General features: G+C 37.3%; 2 protein-coding genes across 12 annotated transcripts in view; one reads left to right on the top strand and one right to left on the bottom strand.

Moving 5' to 3' along the window:
- Positions 1-5,451, top strand: part of LOC119580132 — a 12,509-nt gene extending 7,058 nt beyond the window's left edge. For all 4 annotated transcript variants that reach the window (XM_037928089.1, XM_037928090.1, XM_037928088.1 and 1 more), the window contains exons 4-7: positions 510-708; positions 1,062-1,191; positions 2,498-2,655; positions 4,329-5,451. In XM_037928089.1, the coding sequence (XP_037784017.1) occupies positions 510-708; positions 1,062-1,191; positions 2,498-2,655; positions 4,329-4,907 (1,066 nt within the window). In that variant the 3' untranslated portion in view covers positions 4,908-5,451. The remainder of the gene's footprint in view (positions 1-509; positions 709-1,061; positions 1,192-2,497; positions 2,656-4,328) is intronic.
- A 2,199-nt stretch (positions 5,452-7,650) lies between these two features.
- LOC119580130 overlaps positions 7,651-22,500 on the bottom strand; it is a 269,343-nt gene continuing 254,493 nt past the window's right edge. For all 8 annotated transcript variants that reach the window (XM_037928084.1, XM_037928077.1, XM_037928080.1 and 5 more), the window contains 5 exons: positions 22,098-22,243; positions 21,659-21,889; positions 19,396-19,593; positions 12,271-12,750; positions 7,651-8,444 (listed from right to left, as the gene is read on the bottom strand). In XM_037928084.1, coding sequence (XP_037784012.1) covers positions 12,290-12,750; positions 19,396-19,593; positions 21,659-21,889; positions 22,098-22,243 — 1,036 coding nt within the window. In that variant the 3' untranslated portion in view covers positions 7,651-8,444; positions 12,271-12,289. The remainder of the gene's footprint in view (positions 8,445-12,270; positions 12,751-19,395; positions 19,594-21,658; positions 21,890-22,097; positions 22,244-22,500) is intronic.

Below are 22,500 nucleotides of genomic sequence, written 5' to 3'. Positions count from 1 at the left end.
ATTTTTCCTTATTATTGCTATTATTATTATCATTATCATTCTATTATCATTATTATCATTATCATTGCTATTATCATTATCATTGTCATTATTATTGCTATTAATATTGCTATCATCGCCATCACTATCATCATCCATGATTATGTTATTATTGTGTCATTGGTGTTGTTGTTGTTTTGTTATTGCTGTTGCTCTTGTTATTATTAGAATTGTTATTAGCATTATCATCTCTACAAAAAGAGAAGGCTATGTTTCTTTTCAAATATATTGTCTAATTGGTTGGTTTCTAGATTCACTGGATGGTTTCCAAGTATATTATGTAACTAAGACTGTAACAAAATAATGAGACGTGTGTATGTGTGGACACATTGATCAGCGCAGCGGAATGGAAATGGGTAATGTTACAGGTATAGCTTTCTATGGAGGGTGACCAAACCTAGATTTCTATAGACCTTGCTAAAACCTTTAGTGAATAAAAAAAATAATGATTGCCCTTTAACTCTCCCCAGTTTGATCAATGAGACAGATCCAAAAAAGCCCCAGGTGTTGGAAATGGAGGTGTGTCACTCTCGTCACCTTAATATGTCATCTATACATGTTTATGCTCAAGATGCCTCAGGACGCAAACTGGTTTCACTGGCACACACTCTTGATGCAAACACCCTCCCTTCGCCAGCCTCCCTCAAGTGTCAGAATGCCAGTGTAATGGTAAGATGGGATATGGTTTTTAAAGAGCATGCTTATGTACAGTATGTTTTAGTTGTTTTATTGCTACTATTTGTAAATTGATTTACTTTATACAGCTCCACTTTGTTACAGTTTTGGGTATTTTTGTTTAAAAATTATTAATTATTATTATTATAGCTATTATTATATTATTATATCATTTGTGTAATACTTTTGGATTTTCCTGATTTTACTGATCATTTTAACATTCCTTGCCATTTCTTCTTGGAGCTGAAGCGTGTTTTAGAAACATGTACCCTACCCTTAATATCCCAGCACCTTTACATTGGAATTATACATTACCTATTTCTAACACATATTTCTCTTTTCCTTAGGCAAAGAAAGTTGCAATGTGGAATGTGAATGAAGGTGAAAGAGCAATGATAATCAAAACAGCTAAAGGAGACTGGGCCATTGTCATTGCTGCTTGGGAAGGTCTCAGGAGAGGCTTGCCTGGAACTTTATGTAAGGATTAATTGATCACTGTAAAACCATGCTTACTTGTTGCATTATTCTTGTGACACTTCCATAACAGCAGTAATTGATTTCTCTGATAGTTTGTAAAGTGTATTTTTCCACACTAAATATAAACATAATGAGTATGTCAATTTATTCCAAAACAGTTTCTGAAAGAAATCAACCTTGATAGTGTACCAATTTGCTTACAAGTAGTAAATTTCCATTAAATTCTTGATTTGCATATTAGCAAGGTGAGAGTGTTTGTTTTACTCACAGCAAAATAATCTGTCAACATTTTAGGTAAAAAGAATGTGCCAATATATAGTAGTCCATATTAAGGGGACCATACCTGAAGTGTGGATGCCTACAGATCATTTTGAATTATTTTTTTCAAACTTGCATATGTACAGGGAAATTACTGAAGGAACTTTTTGGTTTGGTTTTGTAATATGGGCCAAATTGGCTCTGTATATAATATCCTGTTTACTAGTTTTCACTGTACCTGATATATACAAAATATTACTAATGGTTATTATTATTGCACTGAGTTATGGACTACCTAGATTGATGATTTGTGCATGGAAAACCATCTATTACCATCTGGATAAAGCAAATCAGATGAGAAATATACACATTGGAAAATGGCAAAAAGCTAAAAAATGCTTATGGAGAAAAAAAAAAAAATGCAAAAGGGAGGCATTGAATCTTGTCACAATTGCACCCAGCCTACAAGCTGCACATCTGTAAGAATGGCTGCTCAAATAAACCAAATACTCATATTTTGAACCATGCACTGGCAGTGAAGCATCCAGATCCAAAGGGTTAATAGACTACACACTAATTTTTGTGAATTTTGTTGAGCACTGGTGGTTCCAAAAATGCTTATCCACCAAGGAATCACTTAGTAGGCCCTCATGACTGCATCTGGTTTTCTCTTTTCTTGAATTTTCAGAAAAAATGTATTTTTCTGTGATTCAATTAATATTGATACTAATATTATTATTACTGACAATATGATTATCAGAATGTTATAAAGATATTAATAAAAAAAAGAAAAGTATTTATGGAGCCATATATGTGTGTAAATACAATAAATAAACTAAAATTGCAGTAGGGATTTCATTTATTTCATGCCATCGGTGACCATTGGGTTAAAACACTGTGTCAGATTCATCAGATATTGTTTTGCATTGCTCCATGGTGAAGATCTTTGGTGTAACACACATGTTGTCTGTATGGTATGCATGTTTGTGTATACATAGGTAATGATTTTTGTAACCAAATATGTTTATTTTTACTTCTTTGTTCACAGCAAGGCGTGGCATCCCTGGTAGCCCTGGACACTTGGTATTGAGAGTCCATTGTCCACCTTCTGCTCCAGCAACTGTTGTCTCCTTGCCTTATGATCAGCAACTATATAGTTATAATCTTCAAGATCTTTATATTGACATGCAAAGTGGAATTTTTAAGGTAAGGCTCTATGAATGAGGTACTAGTGAATATTTTAATTGGTAACATGATTATTTTCTTTAATTAGCTGTTAAAAGTACGGCTGTGGCCACACTGAAAAATTATCACAGGTTTTTAGACACTGTTCATTTGAGATGCAGCAAATAAAATGAATAAGGATAGAATAGTTGCTATTCTGCAGTAGAAGAGGACTGGGGAAAAAAATCTTTCATTTCTTTTATAGAACAAAATATTGAAGGGTTAATTAGGGTGGCATGTCTCTTCTATGAAATTATTCCTTTCTGGTTCATATCTAAAATATATGGTTGTTAATTAACTCATATATATGACAAAAAAATCATTAATTAAATTGCAAGAATTGAATAGATGTGTGAGACCATATGAAACCTCATGTTTAGTTTATTGATGATTATACAAGTATTATTAACATATGTAAGGAATGCTGATGCTGCAAAATCAGATTTGCATTACAACTGAATGTTTAAAAATGCTAAGTAATTTATTGATGGAATCTTCCACACTCAAGTGGCAATACGCTAGATAAGTAAATACATATTGAAGTACAGTTATTTTATGTATGCACACTACTTTTATTTCCACAGAATTCAAATAAAAGAATGGTTATCTAATAGATGCATTTTGTTAAATCAGCCCTGTCACTTGATGAAAGCAAAAAGAAAGGAAAACAATTGTGGTGCATGTTGCAATTTTCAGACCTACCTAACAGTGTTGACATGTACTTGGTTACCATGGAAAATCCTGCACTCACTTGCAACTGGTGTTGGTGTTGCAGATGCAGCTCCCATATCACTTTGCATCACATTCAGTGTGACTGTAGTCTAACATAAGTGGCAGACGAAAAAAAAAGCTACATAAAACATGTTTACTAAAAGAAAATAGTTTTTTAATTTAAAAACTGGATTTTATCTTCAAACTGGAAATGAAACCTAGAAGGATTTAGAAATATGCATTTCTTCTGTATATGAAAGGGGGGTACAAAAAATTACTGTCTTACTAATAATTTGGCTAAAGTAACATTTATAAAGTCTCACAGTGGTAAACTAGTCGTTTCTGTTGCTTAATTGTAGCAGTGTGCGAGATGCTGAGTTGGCCTGGGATGGCTTCCAGCCCAGCTGAAGCACTTGCTTGGAGGAATTATTGATCAAGAGAGAGTTATAGGTCTAGCAGCTCTCTTTTTTTTATGAATCCTGAGATTGTTACTTTGTTATCTGGCGCTTGTGAAACTAAAGGAACACTCTAAAACCTCTCCCACTTCCAGCCACTCCCATTAAACTACAAACACCCTTTCTAAAGGATATCCATTTAATTGAGGCTTGTTTCTTGCAGTTTTCCTTTTGCTATTCCATATTGAGGCAGAATTTATCTTGTCAGACTGCATACTAGGATATCATTTTAAAAATTTTCATTTTTCTCTCAGTCTTTCATAGAAAAGGTGTGAGAATCTTACTTGGGTAAGAGTAAAAAGGTTTGAGTTTTAAAGGTCTGACTCATAAAAAATAAGAATAAAATCTAAGACTAAAAATCCATAGGGTTATTTTAAGAACTGACGTAAAGAGCATTATTTATATATCATTTTGAAAGTTGGATTTTTAGGAAATACATTCCAGATTTAATTTGACGCAATTTTTAAACAACTTTTTTTTTCCTTACAGGTAAATGAAAATACAAATGAATGGATAGAGAATGTGACATTGGGTTTGAGTGTAACGGTATTACACATTCTGTGCCAACCCCGTCAAATGCCAGAAGACACAACAGATTCCATTGACAGTAAAAAGATGATTGACCCTCTCAGGCTACCACGACGGATACCTGTAGAAAATCTAAAATTACTAGTTGCTCTCGGGTTCTTCTCTGCAGCAGCTCCCACTAATGCTTCCCGCAGAAAGAAATCTAACCACGATGCAGAGGATACAGCTACTGGATGTGCCATTGGCTTCATGGCTTGTGGAGGAGGATGTGGTTCATGTGGAGGGTGTGGGGGCTGTGGTGGCGGAGTTTATGCCACATTTGGAGCACCAGATTATGGTGGATGGGTAACAAGCAGTGCAGTAGATGGAAGAACTGATATGATGAATGTTGGGGATGGAGATGGTGGAATGGATGCTTTTGCTTATATGTTCGGTACTCTAGCAGCGGATGGGGGTGATGGAGGAGATGGTGGTGGGGATGGGGGAGGAGATGGCGGAGGTTGTGGTGGCTGTGGGGGTTGTGGGGGGTGTGGAGGATAGATTTAGCCTGTAATGAAGGATATTGTGATAGTAGTAAGGTGCCTTTTTGTCACCATCCTTACAGTTCTCAATAGATCTGCCTCCCAGCACACTCAGATCTTAATCTTGCAGGAAACATAATGTACACAGTAGTGACCTTATATTTCAAAACTTTGTTATAAACCTTCAGACAAAATTAAATGATGTGCCATTGTAATGCCAGGTAAGGTTTGACTTTTTCTTGTTTTTTTTTCATAAGTGCCAGAGTAGATATCTTTTGTTAAATTTAGTTTCATACATTTCATATTCAGATAAAAGTGCAAGTGCTGAAATGCAGGTTATAGCATTTCACTGCTATACCAGTGCTATATTACTTATGTATTGTATATAATGCTTAGAAATAAATTGCACTAAGTGCAATTTAGATATCAGTGGATAATGAATGTATATTGATTTATAATGGTTACTTCATCAATATTTTTATAGCAGTATGTGCCTGTTAATATTTGGGTACTTTCAGATGATTATTGTTTGTGCATGAAAACAGTGCAAGACTGTGATGCAAGTTCGATTTTTTTTACCCTTAACAAATGAACAGTTTAGTCCAGACAAAAGAATCACACTTTTTGGAAACACTTAACTTCCATAATATACTAGAAAAGGAAAAAATATTGGCATGTCCATATATCTTCCTGCATAGCAAAATCAGTATAAAGAGATTTGAGATTTGTAGCTATTTTAATTAAAATTTTGTTTTTGTGGGTTTTTATTTACCACTTAAAACTTCAAAATATTTTTTTTCTTATAAAAATCAATATGAAAGAGAAGTTCTAGCCATGAAATTGAAATGATGAATGCAAGTATTTTCATGAACAGTCACTGTCAAGTTCTTCATATTCTGAAAACAATTTATTTTAACAGAGTTGGTGCAGTTACAATATTTGATGTAAAAATGTAGAACTTATCCAATTCAGCATGAATTCTGAGAGCCTGACTTGATGATCCCTCTTAAGTACAGTTGCCCTAAGAAGTTCCTGCACCTTTTTTTACTTCTTGCCAAGTTGAGGAAACATTGCAGCAGTAGCATGATTATGTGACTAAATGTGCACTCACACTGTACCAACATATATGAGTGATAGATATTTATGGCAGATGTTACAAAGGTAGGCAATTTTATGTAAATAGGAGACTGTTCTTCACAGACTTTTGATTTGGACAGAATTGTTAGAGGTAACTAAACTTCCCATGACTGTCATATTAGTCCACTGATCAGTGTGGATTTGATTACATAATTATTTACACTGGTGTGCACTCATTCACACATGCATTTTCTCTCTCTCTCTCTCTCTCTCACACACACACACACACAAGCACACACGCACGCACACACGCACACACGCACACGCACACACACACACACACAATTACACACCCAGAATCACACACACACACACAGAATCACACACACAGAATTACACACACACACACACAAAACAACCCAAACACACAGACAACACACACACACACACACACACACACACACACACACACACAACACACCAACACACACACACACACACACACACACACACACACACACACACACACAATCACACACACAATTACACACGATTACAAACACACACACAAAACACATACACAAACACACACACAAACTACACACACACACACACACACACACACCACACACACACACACCACAAAACACACACACACAATTACACCACACACACACATTCACACAATTACATACAACACACACAGACACAATTACAACACACACACACATACACACACACAACACACACACACACAATTACACACACACACAGTTACACAATTACACACACATACACATACACATACACACACACACACACACATACACACACATACATACACAACACACAACAATTACACATTACACACACTACACATTACACAATACACACACAGTACACAATTACACACACACACAACACAACACACACACACTACACAACACACACACAAAAGTACACAATTACCACACAACCGATACACATTTAACAATAGCACAGTTACAATCACACACACACAACAATAACACATCAGTCATTTCACAATAACACACACAATAAATACAAACACATCAATACAAACACAACATACACATCCATATAACACACAAAGAACAATAACACAACACGTAACAAAAATAATACAAAGAAAATTAACACAACCATCACAATCAAAATACCACTTACAAAATACTAAAGAAAAATTATCACATTCGAAACTATACAAGTACACAATCTCAGATAACAAGTAGAAACTAAAACACAAAACCACAAAAAATACACACACACACACACACACACACACACACACACACACAACACACAACACACACACACACACACCACACACACACACACACACACACACACACACTTACACACACACACACACACACACTTACACAATAACATAACACATGCTCGCGCAAGCGCAATCACATGTTTACAATAGCCTTTGCATGTAATCACACACGCGCAGTAACACATGCGTGTCTAATCACATAATCACACAAAATAATATACAAAATCATGCATACACAAAAAATCATACACATCCGTATAATCACACAAAAAAGCGAACGCACATTGAAAAAAATATGTATATACATAAAGAAAATATGCACACGCGCAATCACACATAAGTATACCCTATCTTTAGAAAATACTTTGGAAAAAGAAAATTATTTTCATCTTCGAATTTTATTATATTACATTGTCAATCTCATGATAACAAGTAATGAAAGACTGGAAAATACAATATCTTCAAATATGAATATGATGTTGTAAAAGAAATGGATATGTAAGCAAAAATCAATAATCATATAAAACAAATGTAGATGATAAAAAAAAAAAAAATTCAAACTACTACAAGCACTGAATATTGAAAGGAAAAGGGAGTCATATTCTGAAGATCAGAGTAAATACAACAGTAACAGGAAGGAAATGATTATATAAGGAAATAATGAAATTAAATGTAAAACCTTAATAATTAAAGTCTTGAAGACTAGATAACGTGGCGAGTCTCGCATATTTTTTTAATCGTTATGAAAATGCCCGTGTTAAAATTCAGCTTGTATACAAGCTGGTATAATAATGCTGGAATAATTGCTACCTGTTGCCAGGTGTTGGCTCGACTGAAATCGTGAAAATATCAACATTGCTGTTACATCCTTTATCTGTCTTACACTAACCTAACACATTATATACAAAAAAGAAAACTTTGAGCAGAAAGCATTAGCCAAGCAAAAGTGGCCAAACAAAGACCCTGTTCATGTTCTTATCTTTGTAGATAAGTAAATGGTAAGACATTTGTTTCCTTGAATTAATTTCGTTTCCAGGCAACATAACTATTAACAAGAGAGATAGAGAGAGAAATCATGTCCATGTCTATATTTATTTTATGATGGACTGAAGACTGGGACTGCAGCATTGTGTAACTGATAGTGGACAGCTGGAGAGAGAATTTCCCATCTGGTATCTGTAAAATATAGGAAATCAAATCAGATTTCACCATACTATAACACGCCATCTCGGATATTAAATCGATTAAGCGTTATTTCTTTCATGATATAGTAACATGTGCCTTCACCACAAAATAGAATTATCCCAAAGAATCACATACAATTATTTTATATATATATATATATATATATATATATATATTTTATATATATATATATATATATAATATATATATATATATATATATATATATATATATAAGAATTAGACTAATTAGAATAAAATGGAAGAAGAAGAAGAAAAAAAAAAGTGCAATTGAAAATATGAGCCGGAGAGATGAGAGCAAAAAACAGAGTGAGGGAAAGAGCGAGTAAGAGAGAGAAGGAAAGAGAAAAAGAGAGAGTAAGAGACAAAGGGGGGGGGGAGAGTGAGTGTGAGAGGGAGAGCAAGTGAGAGAGAGAGGGGGGGGAAGACAGGAAGTTAGTGGGTGAGAGTGAGTGATGAGGGGGGGGGGGGAGTGAGTATGAGCAGGAGGGAAAGAGAGAGGGGGGGGGGAGAGTGAGAGACAGCTGAAGAGAGAGACAGTGAGAAGGAAAGAGAGTGAGAGAGAGGGACAGAGAGTGAGAGAGAGCTGAAGAGAGGGGGACAGAGAGTGAGTTGAGTGAGTGAGAGAGAGGGAAGGGATGGGGAGTGAGTGAGTGAGTGAGAGTGTGTGAAAAGAGAGAGAGAGAGTGAAAAGAGAAAGAGAGAGAGAGAGTGAAAAGAGAAAGAGAGAGAGTGAAAAGAGAGAGAGAGTGAAAAGAGAGAGAGAGAGAGAGAGAAAAGAGACAGAGAGAAAAGAGAAAGAGAGAGAGAGAAAAGAGAGAGAGAGAGAGAGAGAGTGAAAAGAGAGAGAGAGAGTAAAAAGAGAGAGAGAGTGAAAAGAGAGAGAGAGAGAGAAAAAAAAAAAAAAAAAAAAGAGAGAGAGAGAGAGAAGAGAAAAAAAAAAAAAAGAAGAGAGAGAGAGAGAAAAAAAAAAAGAGAAGGAGGGGGAAGAGAGAGAGAGAGAGAGAGAGAGGAAAAAAGAAGAGGGAGAGAGAGAGAGAGAAAAAAAAAAAGAGAGAGGAGAGAGAGAAAAAAAAAAGAGGAGAGAGAGAGAGAGAAAAAGAGGGAGAGAGAGGGAAAAGAAAGAGAGAGAGAGAAAGAGAGAGAGAAAAAAAAAAGAGAAGAGGAGAGAGGAAAAGAGGAAGAGGAGAGAGAGGAGACGAGAGGGAGAAAAGAGAGAGAGAGAGAGAGAGAAAAGAGAGAGAGAGAGAGAGAGAGGGAAAAGAGACAGAGGGAGAGGGGGGAGAGAAGAGAGAGGAGAGAAAAGAGAGGGAAAAGAAGAGAGAGAGAGAGAGAAGAGGAGAGAGAGAAGAGAAAAGAGAAAAGAAGAGAGAGAGAGAGAGAGAGAAAAAAGAGAGAGAGAGAGAGAGAGAGAGGAGAGAAGAGAGAGAGAGAGAAGGAGAAGAGAAGAGAGGAGGAAGAGAGAGAGAGAGAGAGAAGAGAGAGAGAGGGGAGAAAGAGAGAGAGAGAGAAGAGAAGAGAGAGAGAGAGAGAAGAGAAGAGAAAGAGAAAGAAGAGAAAAGAGAGAGAGAAAGAGAAGAGAGAGAGAAGAGAGAAGAGAGAGAGAAAGAAGAGAAAAGAGATAGAGAAAGAGAAGAGAAGAGAGAAGGAAAAGAGAGAGAGAGAGAAAAGAGAGGAGGAGAGAGAGAAGAGAGAGAGAGAGAGAAGAGAGAGAGAGTGGGGGAAGGAGAAGAGAGATGAGAGAGAGAGAAGAGAGAGAGAGAGAGAAGAGAGAGAGAGAGAGAGAGAGAGAGATGAAAAAAAAAGAGAGAGTGAAAAGAGAGAGAGAGAGTGAAAAGAGAGAGAGAGAGATGAGAGGGGAGAGAGAGAAGAGAGAGAAAGTGAAAGAGAGAGAGAGAAAGAGAGAGAGAGAGAGAGAGAAAGAGAGAAGTGAAAGAAGAGAAAAAGAGAGAGAGTGAAAAGAGAGAGAGAGAAAGTGAAGAGAGAGAGAGAAAATGAGAGACAGGGAAAGGAAGAGAGAGAGACAGTGAAAGGAAGAGAGAGAGAGAGAAGAGTGAGAGAGAGAGAGAGAGAGAAAGAGAGAGAGAGAGAGAGAGAGAGAGAGAGAGAGAAGAGGATGAAAAGAGAGAGAGAGAGAGAGGAAGAGAGAGAGAGAGAGAGAGAAAGAAAAGAGAAGAGAAAAAGACGAAAGAGAGAGTGAAAAAAGAGAGAGAAAGGGGAGAGAGTGAAAAAAAGAGAGAGAGAGTGAAGAGAAGATCGGGAGAGAGTGAAGGAGAGAGGGAGAGAGAGGCAAAACAGAGAGGAGAGAGGGAGAGAGAGGGGAGAAAAAGAGAGGAGAGAGGGAGAGAGAGAAGGAGAGAGAGGGGAGAGAGAGAGAGGAGAGAGAGAGAGAGAGAGGGGAGAGTGAGAGGAGAAGAGGAAGAGAAAAGAAGAGAGAGGAGAGGGAAAAAGAGAAGAGAGAGAAGAGAAGAGAGAGAAAGAGAAGAGAGAAGAGAGAGAAATGAGAGAGAGAAGAAAGAGAAAGAGAAAAAAGAGAGAGAGAGAGAGAGAAGAGGAAGAGAGAGAAGAGCGAGAGAAAGAGAGAAGAGAAAGAGAAAGAAAAGAGAGAGAGAGAGAGAGAAGAGAGAGAGAGAGAGAGAGAGAGAGGAAGAGAGAGAGAGAGAGAGAGAGAGGAGAGGGGAGAGAAGAGAGAGAGAGAGAGAAAAGAAGAAGAGAGAGGGGGAAAGAGAGAGAGAGAAAGAGAGATGAGAAGAGAGAGAGAGAGGAGAGAGAGAGAGAGAGAGAGTTGAAGAGGGGAGGAGAGGAAAGGAGAGAGAAAGAGAGAGAGAGTGAGAAAGAGAGAGGAAAAGAAAGAAAGAGAGAGAAGTGAAAAGAGAGAGAGAGAGAGAGAAAGAAAAGAGAGAGAGAAAGAGAAAGAGAAGAGTGAGAGAGGAGAAAGAAGAGAAAGAGAGAGAGAGAGTGAAGAAGAGAATGAAGAGAGAGAGAGAGAGAAGAGTGAGAAGAGAAGAGGGAAGAGAGAGAGAGAGGAGTGAGAGAGAGAGAGAGAGAGGAGAGAGAGAGAGGAAGAAGAAGAGAGAGGAGAGAGAGAGAGGGGGGGGGGAGGAGGGAGGAGAGAGGGAGGAGAGAGAGAGAAGAGAGGAGAGGAAGAGGGGAGAGAGAGAGAGAGAGGAGAGAGAGAGAGAGAGGAGAGAGAGTGAGAGAGAGAGAGAGTGAAGAGGAGAGAGAGAGAAGAGAGAGAAAGAGAGAGAGAGAGAGAGAGAGGAAAAAGGGAGGAAAAGAAGAGAGAGAGAGAAAAAGGTGAAAAAAAGAGAGAGAGAGAGAGAGAGATGAAGACGAGAGAGAGAGAGTGAGGAAGAGAATAGAGAGAAGGAGAGAGGGAGAGAGAGAGAGAGAGGGAGAGAGAGAGAGAGGAGAGAGAGAGAGAAAAGGAAAAGAGAGAAAGAGAAGAGAGAGAGAGAGAGTGAAAAGAGAGAGAGAGAGGAGGAAAAGAAGAAAGGAGAGAGAAGAGAGAGAGAGAGAGAGGAGAGAGGAAGAGAGAGAGAGAGAGAGAGAAGAGAGTGAAAAGAGAAAGAGGAGAGAGAGAAAAAGAAAAAGAGAGAGAAGAGAGAGAGCGAGAGAGCGAAGGAGAAGAGAGGGGTGAAGAGAGAGAAGAAGAGAAGAGGAGAAAGAGGAAAAGAAAAGAGAGAGAAAGAGAGAGAGAGAGAGAGAGAGAGAGAGAGAGAGAGAGAGAGAGAAAGAAAGAGAGAGAGAGAGAGTGAGTGTGTAAAAAAAATAAAACAAATTGATTTAATACTTACTTATTGAATGAAAAGGTAACTAAGAAAGTGCTCGAAGTTGCTGGAGGAGAGCATCAATAGTAATGGTACCATTGCCAAGTACACTTTCCATGTCTTCCCCTGGGTGACTTTCCCCACCCCCAGTGTAAGGGAAACCTGGCCAAGGAGAACTCTTTAGGCCATCTCCATGCACACCCCTTCTTCCTCCTGATCCAATATTTCCACATGGCCCTACATCTGGAGAAGGTGCATGGAAAGAACTCCCATTCACTGAGACAGGTCGAAGAGAGTCATGTGAAGGTCTGTGTATTGCACCCTGTGATTGCTGGTCAGTATAGTGAGTGGATAGATGGGATGGTCGGAGGTGGTGCGTGGTGACACTTCCACACATGTAGGCTGGACTACTACCAACAGCACTTCCATTGGTGGGGATTGGAACCCCTGGTATCACTGGTATGCTTGGACATCCACTTCTACTGGCTGTATCTTTTACCTCATCATCTGGAGCAAACAAGTCATTTTTCACTTTAAATAATCTTTCTCTGGAAATCAACATCCTATTGGCTTTGAAAATATTCATGAAAAGAAAAATTCTTACAGATCTTAATTAAATAAAAGTTATATTTATATAAGCAAGAATTTGACATTATCAATTGGGATATACATGCAAGTACTTTGGTGGCTATTTTGGTTAGTTAGTACAAGAAGTCATTGTGTCTGCTGTTAGTATTATTCTCAAGTCATGCAATTCATCAAAGTACACACTCATGTATGCTTGAATTTACTGCCTTTATGGAAAGAGAGAGAGGGGAGTGAGAGTGAGAGTGAGAGTGAGAGTGAGAGTGAGTGAGAGAGAAGAGAGAGAGAGAAGAGAGAGAGAGAAGAGAGAGAGAGAAGAGAGAGAGAGAAGAGAGAGAGAGAGAGAGAGAGAGAGAGAGAGAGAGAGAGAGAGAGAGAGAGAGAGATCCAGTGAATGTCAATAAAGGTGAATGTGTTTTTCACATTTGTGTAAAAATGGTAATCTATTGGTAGTATACTTTTGGTTTGCATTATTTCTATGAACAATAAAATCAGTTATCTGTTGCCTAATAGAACTGTCAATCTAAAACAAAAGGTCATATTTGTCAGCAATCCCAAATGAATTGCAAGATATTTACATGATTGGGTACTTGCTGAAATTCTCAATACTATCTACCATGTATATGGTGGATGTGTGGAACAATTCAGAAAATTGCATAGTATATCAAGCATGGTATTTGCAAGATTCTTTTTCTCTTGTCCTTATGATTTTCTCACAAGCACAATTTGCACACCCATTCACACAAAAGCAAGCATGCATAGATGCAAGGAAACTCATCTTCTGGTAATTATTGAGTTTTCAGTGAAAGATACTGTTAAGAATTATTCATTATTTGCTGCATACCTTTTCTGCTTTCTGGAGCTTTTAAATTTTGTTTAACTAATATTTCTGCTTTTCAAACTCCAATGTGGTATTTACATCATAATCCTTAATGTCTCCAGTGAAAAAAATCTGTATGTAAAACTTTTGTTATTTTAAGAACCTTTTTCACCTACAGTTGAGGCTCTTTCTATATAAACAATATTTTTGTATATACAAGAGTATGTGGATACTACAAAGTTTTACTTTTCTTACTTTCAACTCAAATTTAAAAAATAATAATATTAATGGAAAGAAACTCCCACATGAAAGCATTTATAACCATTAAGTTTGTCTGTTACCAATGTGCATTACTATTCAGTTCAAATGGGGCACTTTAGGCTTCCTTTCTACTCTGATGATTATCAACTGATATTACTTCTACTATGATGTGTTGGATGTTAAGGCTGATGAATCTAGATAATTCAAGCAGCTATGACTGTTAGAGCAAAGGCACACTACTTTAAATGTTAATATTAGTGAAGGATATGAGAGATTCATGCATTGTATAAATAGTTTAATGATATTAACACAATACATTAGTCTGTATACATTTCTATCATACAATATAACCCTTTCATGAATTATTGAACACTTTCAGATGTAACTTTGTTCTCCTAAGATATAAAGTCAAATATTTTCACAAGCAAACTATCATATTACTTGCAGTCTGAAAACAGAATATTCTTATTGAGTATTCTATAGAAGGGTTGAGCGTTGTTCGAAGCCCTCCCTGGAGCATCATGATTGCTGCTAGGAGACCCACATGGGAGCCCTCAGATTGTCAGTTCAAGTCTGTGCTACTTAGTTACATATTATATATCCTCTGTTGCTGGTACATAAGTGGTGCAGGCTCAAACAATGTCATTGGTGCCCCATGTTGGCCTCTAATATTTAGAGAAATGTAGATGATCTAGAGGGATAAAACATTTTGTATGTGCTGGGGTGGTGCCCGTCACACGAGGTGTCACTCAAGAACGGGGGGGGGAAGGGGGGGACACTGTGGAAGGGGTCTTGCAAACTCCAGAGGGGGTAGGTGATAGAAATCAAGAAAACCATAAAATAATACCAAAGTGCCAACATAAATCATGAATATTTGAAGGAAATCATAGAATAATAAGCTTTAAAACTGGATGGTAAGAAGGAATGAAAATATAGCAGAGCTGAAGTTCTATTGTCAGCAATTAGAGGGAATGCCTAGAAATGTCATTAATGATCCAGATTAGACACACCCATAGACTCTGTCTGCCAATATATATATAAATGGGACGGGAACACTTATATGAATACTTGGAGGGTAATGCATACTTCCGAGGATAAAAAGGAAACCAATCAGGAAAATGGATTAATACAGTACAGAACAAAAATGAAGCAATTACCATAAGCCAGGACAGATAATCTGTTTCAGGTCTTCCATAAGACCACTTCCTGCACCTAATTGGATACAGTGAAACCTGAAACACATTATTTGCCATCCCTTTAAATTATGGCAATTATCAGGCTTCACCAATCTGAAGTGTCTCTAAACAAGTGGGAACAATTTTTTAAAAACATATTTGATATACAATGTTTTATATAAGCAGTAATAAGAGGGATAACAAATGCTAACAGATGTTGAGTTAATTACCAAAAGTAATAACTGTCAGATTGTTTATGTCCTCTGACTGGACAGAAGATGGTTTCAACCTGAGGTGGCAGTAGTTAAAATGTTGACTTCCTGACAAAACTAAGAGATAATTAAAAGAATAAATAGAAGTTAAAACATGAAATATATATATATACATAATAGCAAATGCATACTGTATAATACATAAATAATGTACATTCACCATAGTGCCAATGCCAGACATATACCATGTGCTTGCACAGAACTAGTCTTGACTGCATGAGATATTTTTGACAGAATGTCATCCCTAATGTATAACTTTCAGTACTTCACTGATGTCCTGAAGCCAACTTAAGTGGACAAAAATAAAAAGGTAGACTGAGGCAGTTAAGGATATCAAACCAACTGATGGCTGAAGTTGTGGGTGCAGGTGAGGGCTGGAGATGGGAGGATTAGATGGACTCACAGCGCATACTAAGAGCTGTGACACCATAGAAAGTCAAGAGTGGCAGGTGGCCCCGAGCTACACTATTCGATGTTTCTACCATATGAAATTGAGCCGTTTTGAAGGACATCCAAGGTTATGGCATAATATTTCCAAGAGCTCTACACATAATGATTGTACGTGCCTCTACAGGAGGGTGACCATCTGCCAGTCTATCCTAGAATCATTTTCAGAAAAGGGATGTCAAAAGGACACCCACTAATTAGAATGTACTTAGACAACGTCTAAACAACACTAAAAGAAATGTACACCATCGTTACCAAGACATGTAACAAGTGAAAATCAACAACAGCTCTCTACTTATTCGATATTTTCTGGCAATCACTCTAAGGAGTGGGGGGTCCTGCCTCCTGGTGACAGCATGACTGGCAGGCAGGTCCTGATGCCACATAGGGTAAGCTGAGGTCAGCAGCAGTGTGGCCAGGAGGAGGCAGCCACAAGCCACAGACATAAGAAAGCAAAACATGAAGCACAGTGGGTCATCATATTGCCTTTTACTATGCCAGTATAAACAGCAAAAGTTGTCCTTATGAAGAGTATAAAATGGCCATACAAAGTCTCCTCAAACTGTCTATGCTCCTGGAATGTCTTACAGCATACATATTTATTCATATATACTAATCTTTTGTCAAAAAAGAATCCTATAAGATAATTAGAAATATCTTTTTCTTTATTCAAAAAAATAAGCTACACTGACAGTCAACTGTGCAGGTCTGCCTGTGTTGATAACAGTGGTAGATAATGAAACCCCCACTAGTTTCCTGAACAACCCATGAGGAAGCGAGACTGAGAGCAATGAACATGACTGGGTGAGGGGTGGGCGAGGGTGGCCACTCAGTACACTCACTCACAAGTGAGAGGTTAAAAGTTCTTATCTTTACCTAAGAAGACAACCAACCGCCAAGTAGATATCTGAAGGACAACCTTAAGTCTTTGGATAAGAAAATAGACTGTTGAACCATGCTGATTTGGTAACTACTACTTTCCATAACTGATAGCAAGATATCACATGCCATTAATATGCCCCTGTACAAGAAACATTCCCCTGGCTCACCCCTACACTGCCTGCAAACTGCCATTCTGTGCTGATTACTCACTGCATTTACCAATGATGCCAGTGCTAATGTGGACTGATGGAAACCATTTCTGTTCTTTATTACTGAAATTTCTCTTTGAACTTGTGCACATTTCTGAAAACCGAGATGGCATATTCACAATTATTTTTGGAGATGGCCATGATTTAAATTTTAAGGAAAAACTTTAAAGAACTGTGCCTATTATGATATAATCAAACTGTTTCTTTTTTTTTTTTTACAATGGAAAAGCAACACTTCTCAAGGTCTCTACTAAATAAGCAGGAGGGATGCAATTAAGAGCATAGGAACTGTCTCAGTAATGTCCATGATGCTTACAGATAGCCACAGAAGGTTTACTTTTCTTCAAAGTCAATTTTGAGCACCTGGGGTTATGTAAGCAGGAGTAGATTGACGACAGGTGAGTCTCAGAGGCTTGGGAAGTGGCTGGCTCTCAGAAGAAACTCCTCTGTGCTCATTCTAGTTACCTATTATCAAATACTATTGCTGGGGCTTGAAGGACATAAATCACAGTTGCTTCAATCCTACCAAGTTTCCCACAATTGTATTTAAGGAAGGACTAACTCTGAATATCTGTCATCTTCTGCAAGCCAACCTTATAACATGAGAGATACCACCCTCGCCAAAGAGATCAAAGGTGCTATGCGAAGGACTGCCTAGCAGAGGCTCAGTGGTGAGACGTAACCACTTCCTACATTTCTAAGCTTAAGAACACAAACATTATGATTTAAAGAGTACCTTGGAGCAGACACCACTATAGTAAGCCTATTGACTATTAATTGACTAGCAACATTATTTGGCACTGAATATGTTAACTATTAAATGTGATACACAACTATACACACATAAAGAGAATGATTCCTTTCATTAAATCTTAAAAGATATATGAATTAGATTCTAAAATAACAAAATCTCTTGAAAAGATATATTCAGTGCTTTAACATTGGAGAATCCTTACATGAATCTTATTTTTTCTATTTATCATTCCACCAAAAATATAAACATGTCTACATCATCCAGGGAATAAAGTTTGTGGTTAGAGAACAGACTGGCAACAAAAGTGGAATGTATGAAGTTGGTATGGAGTCCAACATTCAATTTTTTCTTTTTTTTTCTTTCTTTCTTTCTTCTTCTTTTTTTTCTTTCTTTTTAAGTGGTTTACATTTTCCTTGGACAATCATCAACCACATTGGGCTCTACAAAAAAGTAGGGTGCATTTCAATTTGCCAACTTTCAACTGTAACAAGTCTGTTTAATTTTTTTCTGTTATGAGAATATGAACTCCAAATAATGAGAGCTGACTATTACCAATAAAAGGATAATCAACAACATCTCTTATCACATGACAAAAACATAAAATACTGTTCTCTTCCCACTTTTCAGCAACAACAGTAATAGTAGATGGAAGATGGTCATGTCTTTAGTATATTTTTCAGTATAAAAACATTATAACTGCTTATCAAACTTGCTGCCAGGTTGTCATACTAAGCATTCTTCACTTGTGACTTCCTTTCATTCTAATAAATCAAAAGTCATCATATACTATAAATTCATTTCCTAAACATACAGCAAAACTCCACAAGTATTGATTGCCTTACACATAAATATGTACAAGCAACAACTCCAATATAGCAACAATGAGACTTTTTCATACCCGCAGAAAATATCATTCGGTATTTATCCCAAGTCTTGTACCTAAAAGTTAAGAGTTCTGTACTCAAGCAGGAGCAGTGTTCAAGTAGTCAACTCTTGTGTTCTCTCTAAGAAGTTTAATAATTTGAGTTCCTATGATGAACAAATGACAGGAGCTAAGCCTTCCAAAGCGTAGGACAAATAAGTCTGGGACCTTAACAACTTAGTCACAACACAATGAAATAGCTAAAGCTGTCACTGCTGCATTTATCAGAACAACCTTCTCTCACTCGAGCTCTAAATGCAGGAGCACCACTTGAATGTTTATATTCTTTGTATAATGATAATACTATTCACCATTTGAGATTCACATCTTACAGCATATAAAATGCTTAAACAATCTCAAACTTTATTGTACACTTTTTTCATCTGAAACTAATAGTAAAGAAGCTATTTGGTTGTGGCCACACGAGGAACTCCCGTGAACATCGCCGCAATGGAAGCGTTTCAGTTGTGATCAGCAAAGATCACCAACAAATGATGGGCATCAGGATCAAGCTAAAGTGATCCTAAATGTTTTGGCTACATGAAGCTGTTCCTAAATCCTATCACTGAAGGTTATGGAATTCAAAGAAAAATTAAATGTTATCAGTGACATGCTAAAGGATAAGAAGTGTGCAAGGAGGACTTCACGGCGTGTGAGCAGCAGGATGTTATTAGTTTGAAGGGAGGGTTCTAAGCTGACTTGCGAGCGGCACACTGTTAGTAGGTAGCTGTTACGGAGTCAGGAGAGGAGAGGCAGCTGTTAGTGGTGAAGCCTGCTGATCATGGGGAACAGCAGTGCCTCAGTAATGAAGAGTCTTGGTAGAACCTGTGTCTTTTTTGCTACTCATGTAGATGTTGCCACCATACTCCTCGTAGACCAGGAAGTGATCCTCTCGGCCACTGGGCTTTCCTGCACGAGGCAGTGTTAGTGACTCTCCTCGCTGACCAGCACCTCCGGCAGCTGCACCAAAGGTGCTGCCTGCACCTGGGGCAAAGGCATCACGGGGCTTCCACACCGGGGAACCTGAAATAACCATAAGGATTTCATTATAATCACAAGAGAAATGTGAAACAATGTGCAACATGTCTCTGATACTTTAAATTTTTCTAAGGAATAGGTGTGACTTGCATGTTAAATGTAAATTTAAAGTTCTGAGTTTATTCTAAAAATATGCTAGTGTTTCACTTAATACCAAATATCAAAATTGGGCATATGGTATTTTATATTTTCAAACCATGCAACATATGTTACAAAACAAAGAAAAAAAGAAACGGAACAGTATATGTATATATTTCATGGGTATGACTTTCGTGCTCTAAATATATAATAAATTATAATGAATACGCATATCAAGCTTGTATCATTTACTGTCAATGCAAGTAAGATTAATACTAACTAAAATGATATATTGAGGGCAGAGAAAGATAACCCTTACACATGCAGAGCCTCCATACCTACTACAGCAGCAGCTAGTACACAGGCAGTGCTGCCTGAGGCTTTTCCACTTGCAATAATGCTCAAAAACAGATAAACTGGGTTATGATAATACTGCTGATGTACATGTTTCCGGTTCAGATTATATCCACACTGTGATACAACTATGATCAAGAAACAACTGGGCAAACATCCTAGTTACATTAATTTATTCAGGCAAACAGACAGGCTTGATATTACTTGTGGAACAAAAGGGGGTCATGCAAAATTACTTGAGTCAGCTATGCCATTATGGATACAAATATAATAAAGAAGATTTAAAATACAGAACACTTATATATGCTTGTATATGTGTATATGTGCCAACTAATGTGTAAGACTGACTGACAATAATAATTAGAGGTGTTAATCTGTCTGTATAGATAAAGGTATGTGTGTGTGTGTGTGTGTGTGTGTGTGTGTGTGTGTGTGTGTGTGTGTGTGTGTGTGTGTGTGTGTGTGTGTGTGTGTGTGTGTGTGTATGTATGTATGTATGTATATATATATATATATATATATATATATATATATATATATACATATATATACATATATATACATATATATATACATATATACATATATATATACATATATATATATATATATATATACTATATATATATATATATATAATATATATATATATATATATATATATATATATATATATATATATATATATATATATATATGTATGTATGTATGTATGTATGTATGTATGTATGTAATGTATGTATGTATGTATGTATGTATGTATGTATGTATGTATGTATGTATGCATGTAATGCATGTAATGCATGTAATGCATGTAATGCATGTAATGTATGTAATGTATGTATTCATGCATGTATGTGCTTGCCTGACCACAACATACAACATATATAAGTATTTATTTAATAAAGTTTTATTTTATTTATATGTATTGATAATGATATTTATGTAAGGAATAAGAATGGTGAAAATATAAAATCCCTTACATTTAACCCTTAATTACCATTTCTAGTCAACAGCTAATAACGTTCTCCCATCTGGTATTCTTGAGACCAAAGAAACTCAAACTAATGTACAGGATGTGAAATGACAGTGACTAGCTAGGTTTGGTGTGATTGGAACTCCAGTCATACACAGCATTTGTCATTGGAGAGAATCATGAAGTAAAAAAGTAAAGAATATCAAATCAAAAAATAAAAAAGATTTTGGGTTACACTGACCTTGGGTAATATTAATACTGTACACACAAATACATAAAAAAACTCATATATTGTGGTATAATCACTGACACAACTACAACACTTAAGAATATAGTATATCATTATAGCCAACAAAACTCCTAATCATCACAGTTTCACAGTTAAACAAATTATTACTACTGCTTACTATACTTTAAACTTCACTTTGGAAAACAGAGAAAACAAGAATATCTATTCATTATAAACACATATTTTAGTTTGTTATCTTTTTTGTCTAAAACATAACAGAAGCACAGATAAATGCAATATGCACTGCAATAATTTTTTTTTTTTTTTTTTTTTTTTTTTTACTTTACCATCATATATCTACACCAGCAATTCACTACCAGGGATCATGCACACTTCAATGAGGGTTTGCTTACCAACACTCTTGGCCGGTTGGTACTGGGATGGCTGGTTGCTGGCCTGGATAAGCTTGGCCATGGAGCCAGTGGAGCCCGTTGAGAGCGTCGAGGTGGTGGACAGCGAGAGGTGGTTGGGGGTCCGGCCTAGGGTCGCCTTTTTCTTCTCTATGACCTCCTCCTCGCCCTCCGATCGCGTTCCCACTTCGTCCTTGCCGCCGTCGCTCTTGGTGGTGGAGTCACTGAGTTCGTCTGGTGGTGGGAGAGGACGCGTAGTGAGCTGTAGACCGCAGGTGATTTCCTTCAGGTTAACACTGTTCTTCTTGAATATTTTTTTTTCACACACAGTATGTTACAACGGCCTTGAGCTCACTTGAGTCACGGGTCATAATGTCATATTCCCTCCCTGACCCCCACCCTCACTGGTGCCGCCTGGGAGAGGCTGGCGGGCGGGACTCACCCATGCCGTCCGACACGGTCTTGCTACGTGTTTGGAAGTTGGACTGGTCATGCCCAATCTGCGTCTCAGGCACATTATCGTAGCTCTCCAAGTTGTCATAGTCTATGTTACCTGCTGAGTGCCGTTGCAGGGTGGCTGACTGAACTCTGTGGGAGGAAAGGGCCACTCAGGGCACTGTTGACAGACCCTTGTGTAGGGATGGCCATTCTATGGCACCATGAATCATGTGAAGGAAGCCACTCTGAACTGAACATAATTCATGTATGGGAGGCCATTCCAGTGCATCATGATTCATTTGAAGAAACTCTCCTATACTATTTAAGGCTCTTCAACTTAAATTTCTATTTCCTGCCATGTCTTAACTTCACTGAATCAAGTAAATCAAATGCACATTCATATGCAA

The sequence above is a fragment of the Penaeus monodon genome, chromosome 13, assembly GCF_015228065.2.
Source record: "Penaeus monodon isolate SGIC_2016 chromosome 13, NSTDA_Pmon_1, whole genome shotgun sequence".
Lineage (NCBI taxonomy): Eukaryota > Metazoa > Arthropoda > Malacostraca > Decapoda > Penaeidae > Penaeus > Penaeus monodon.
This window is presented reverse-complemented; position numbering and strand designations above follow the sequence as displayed.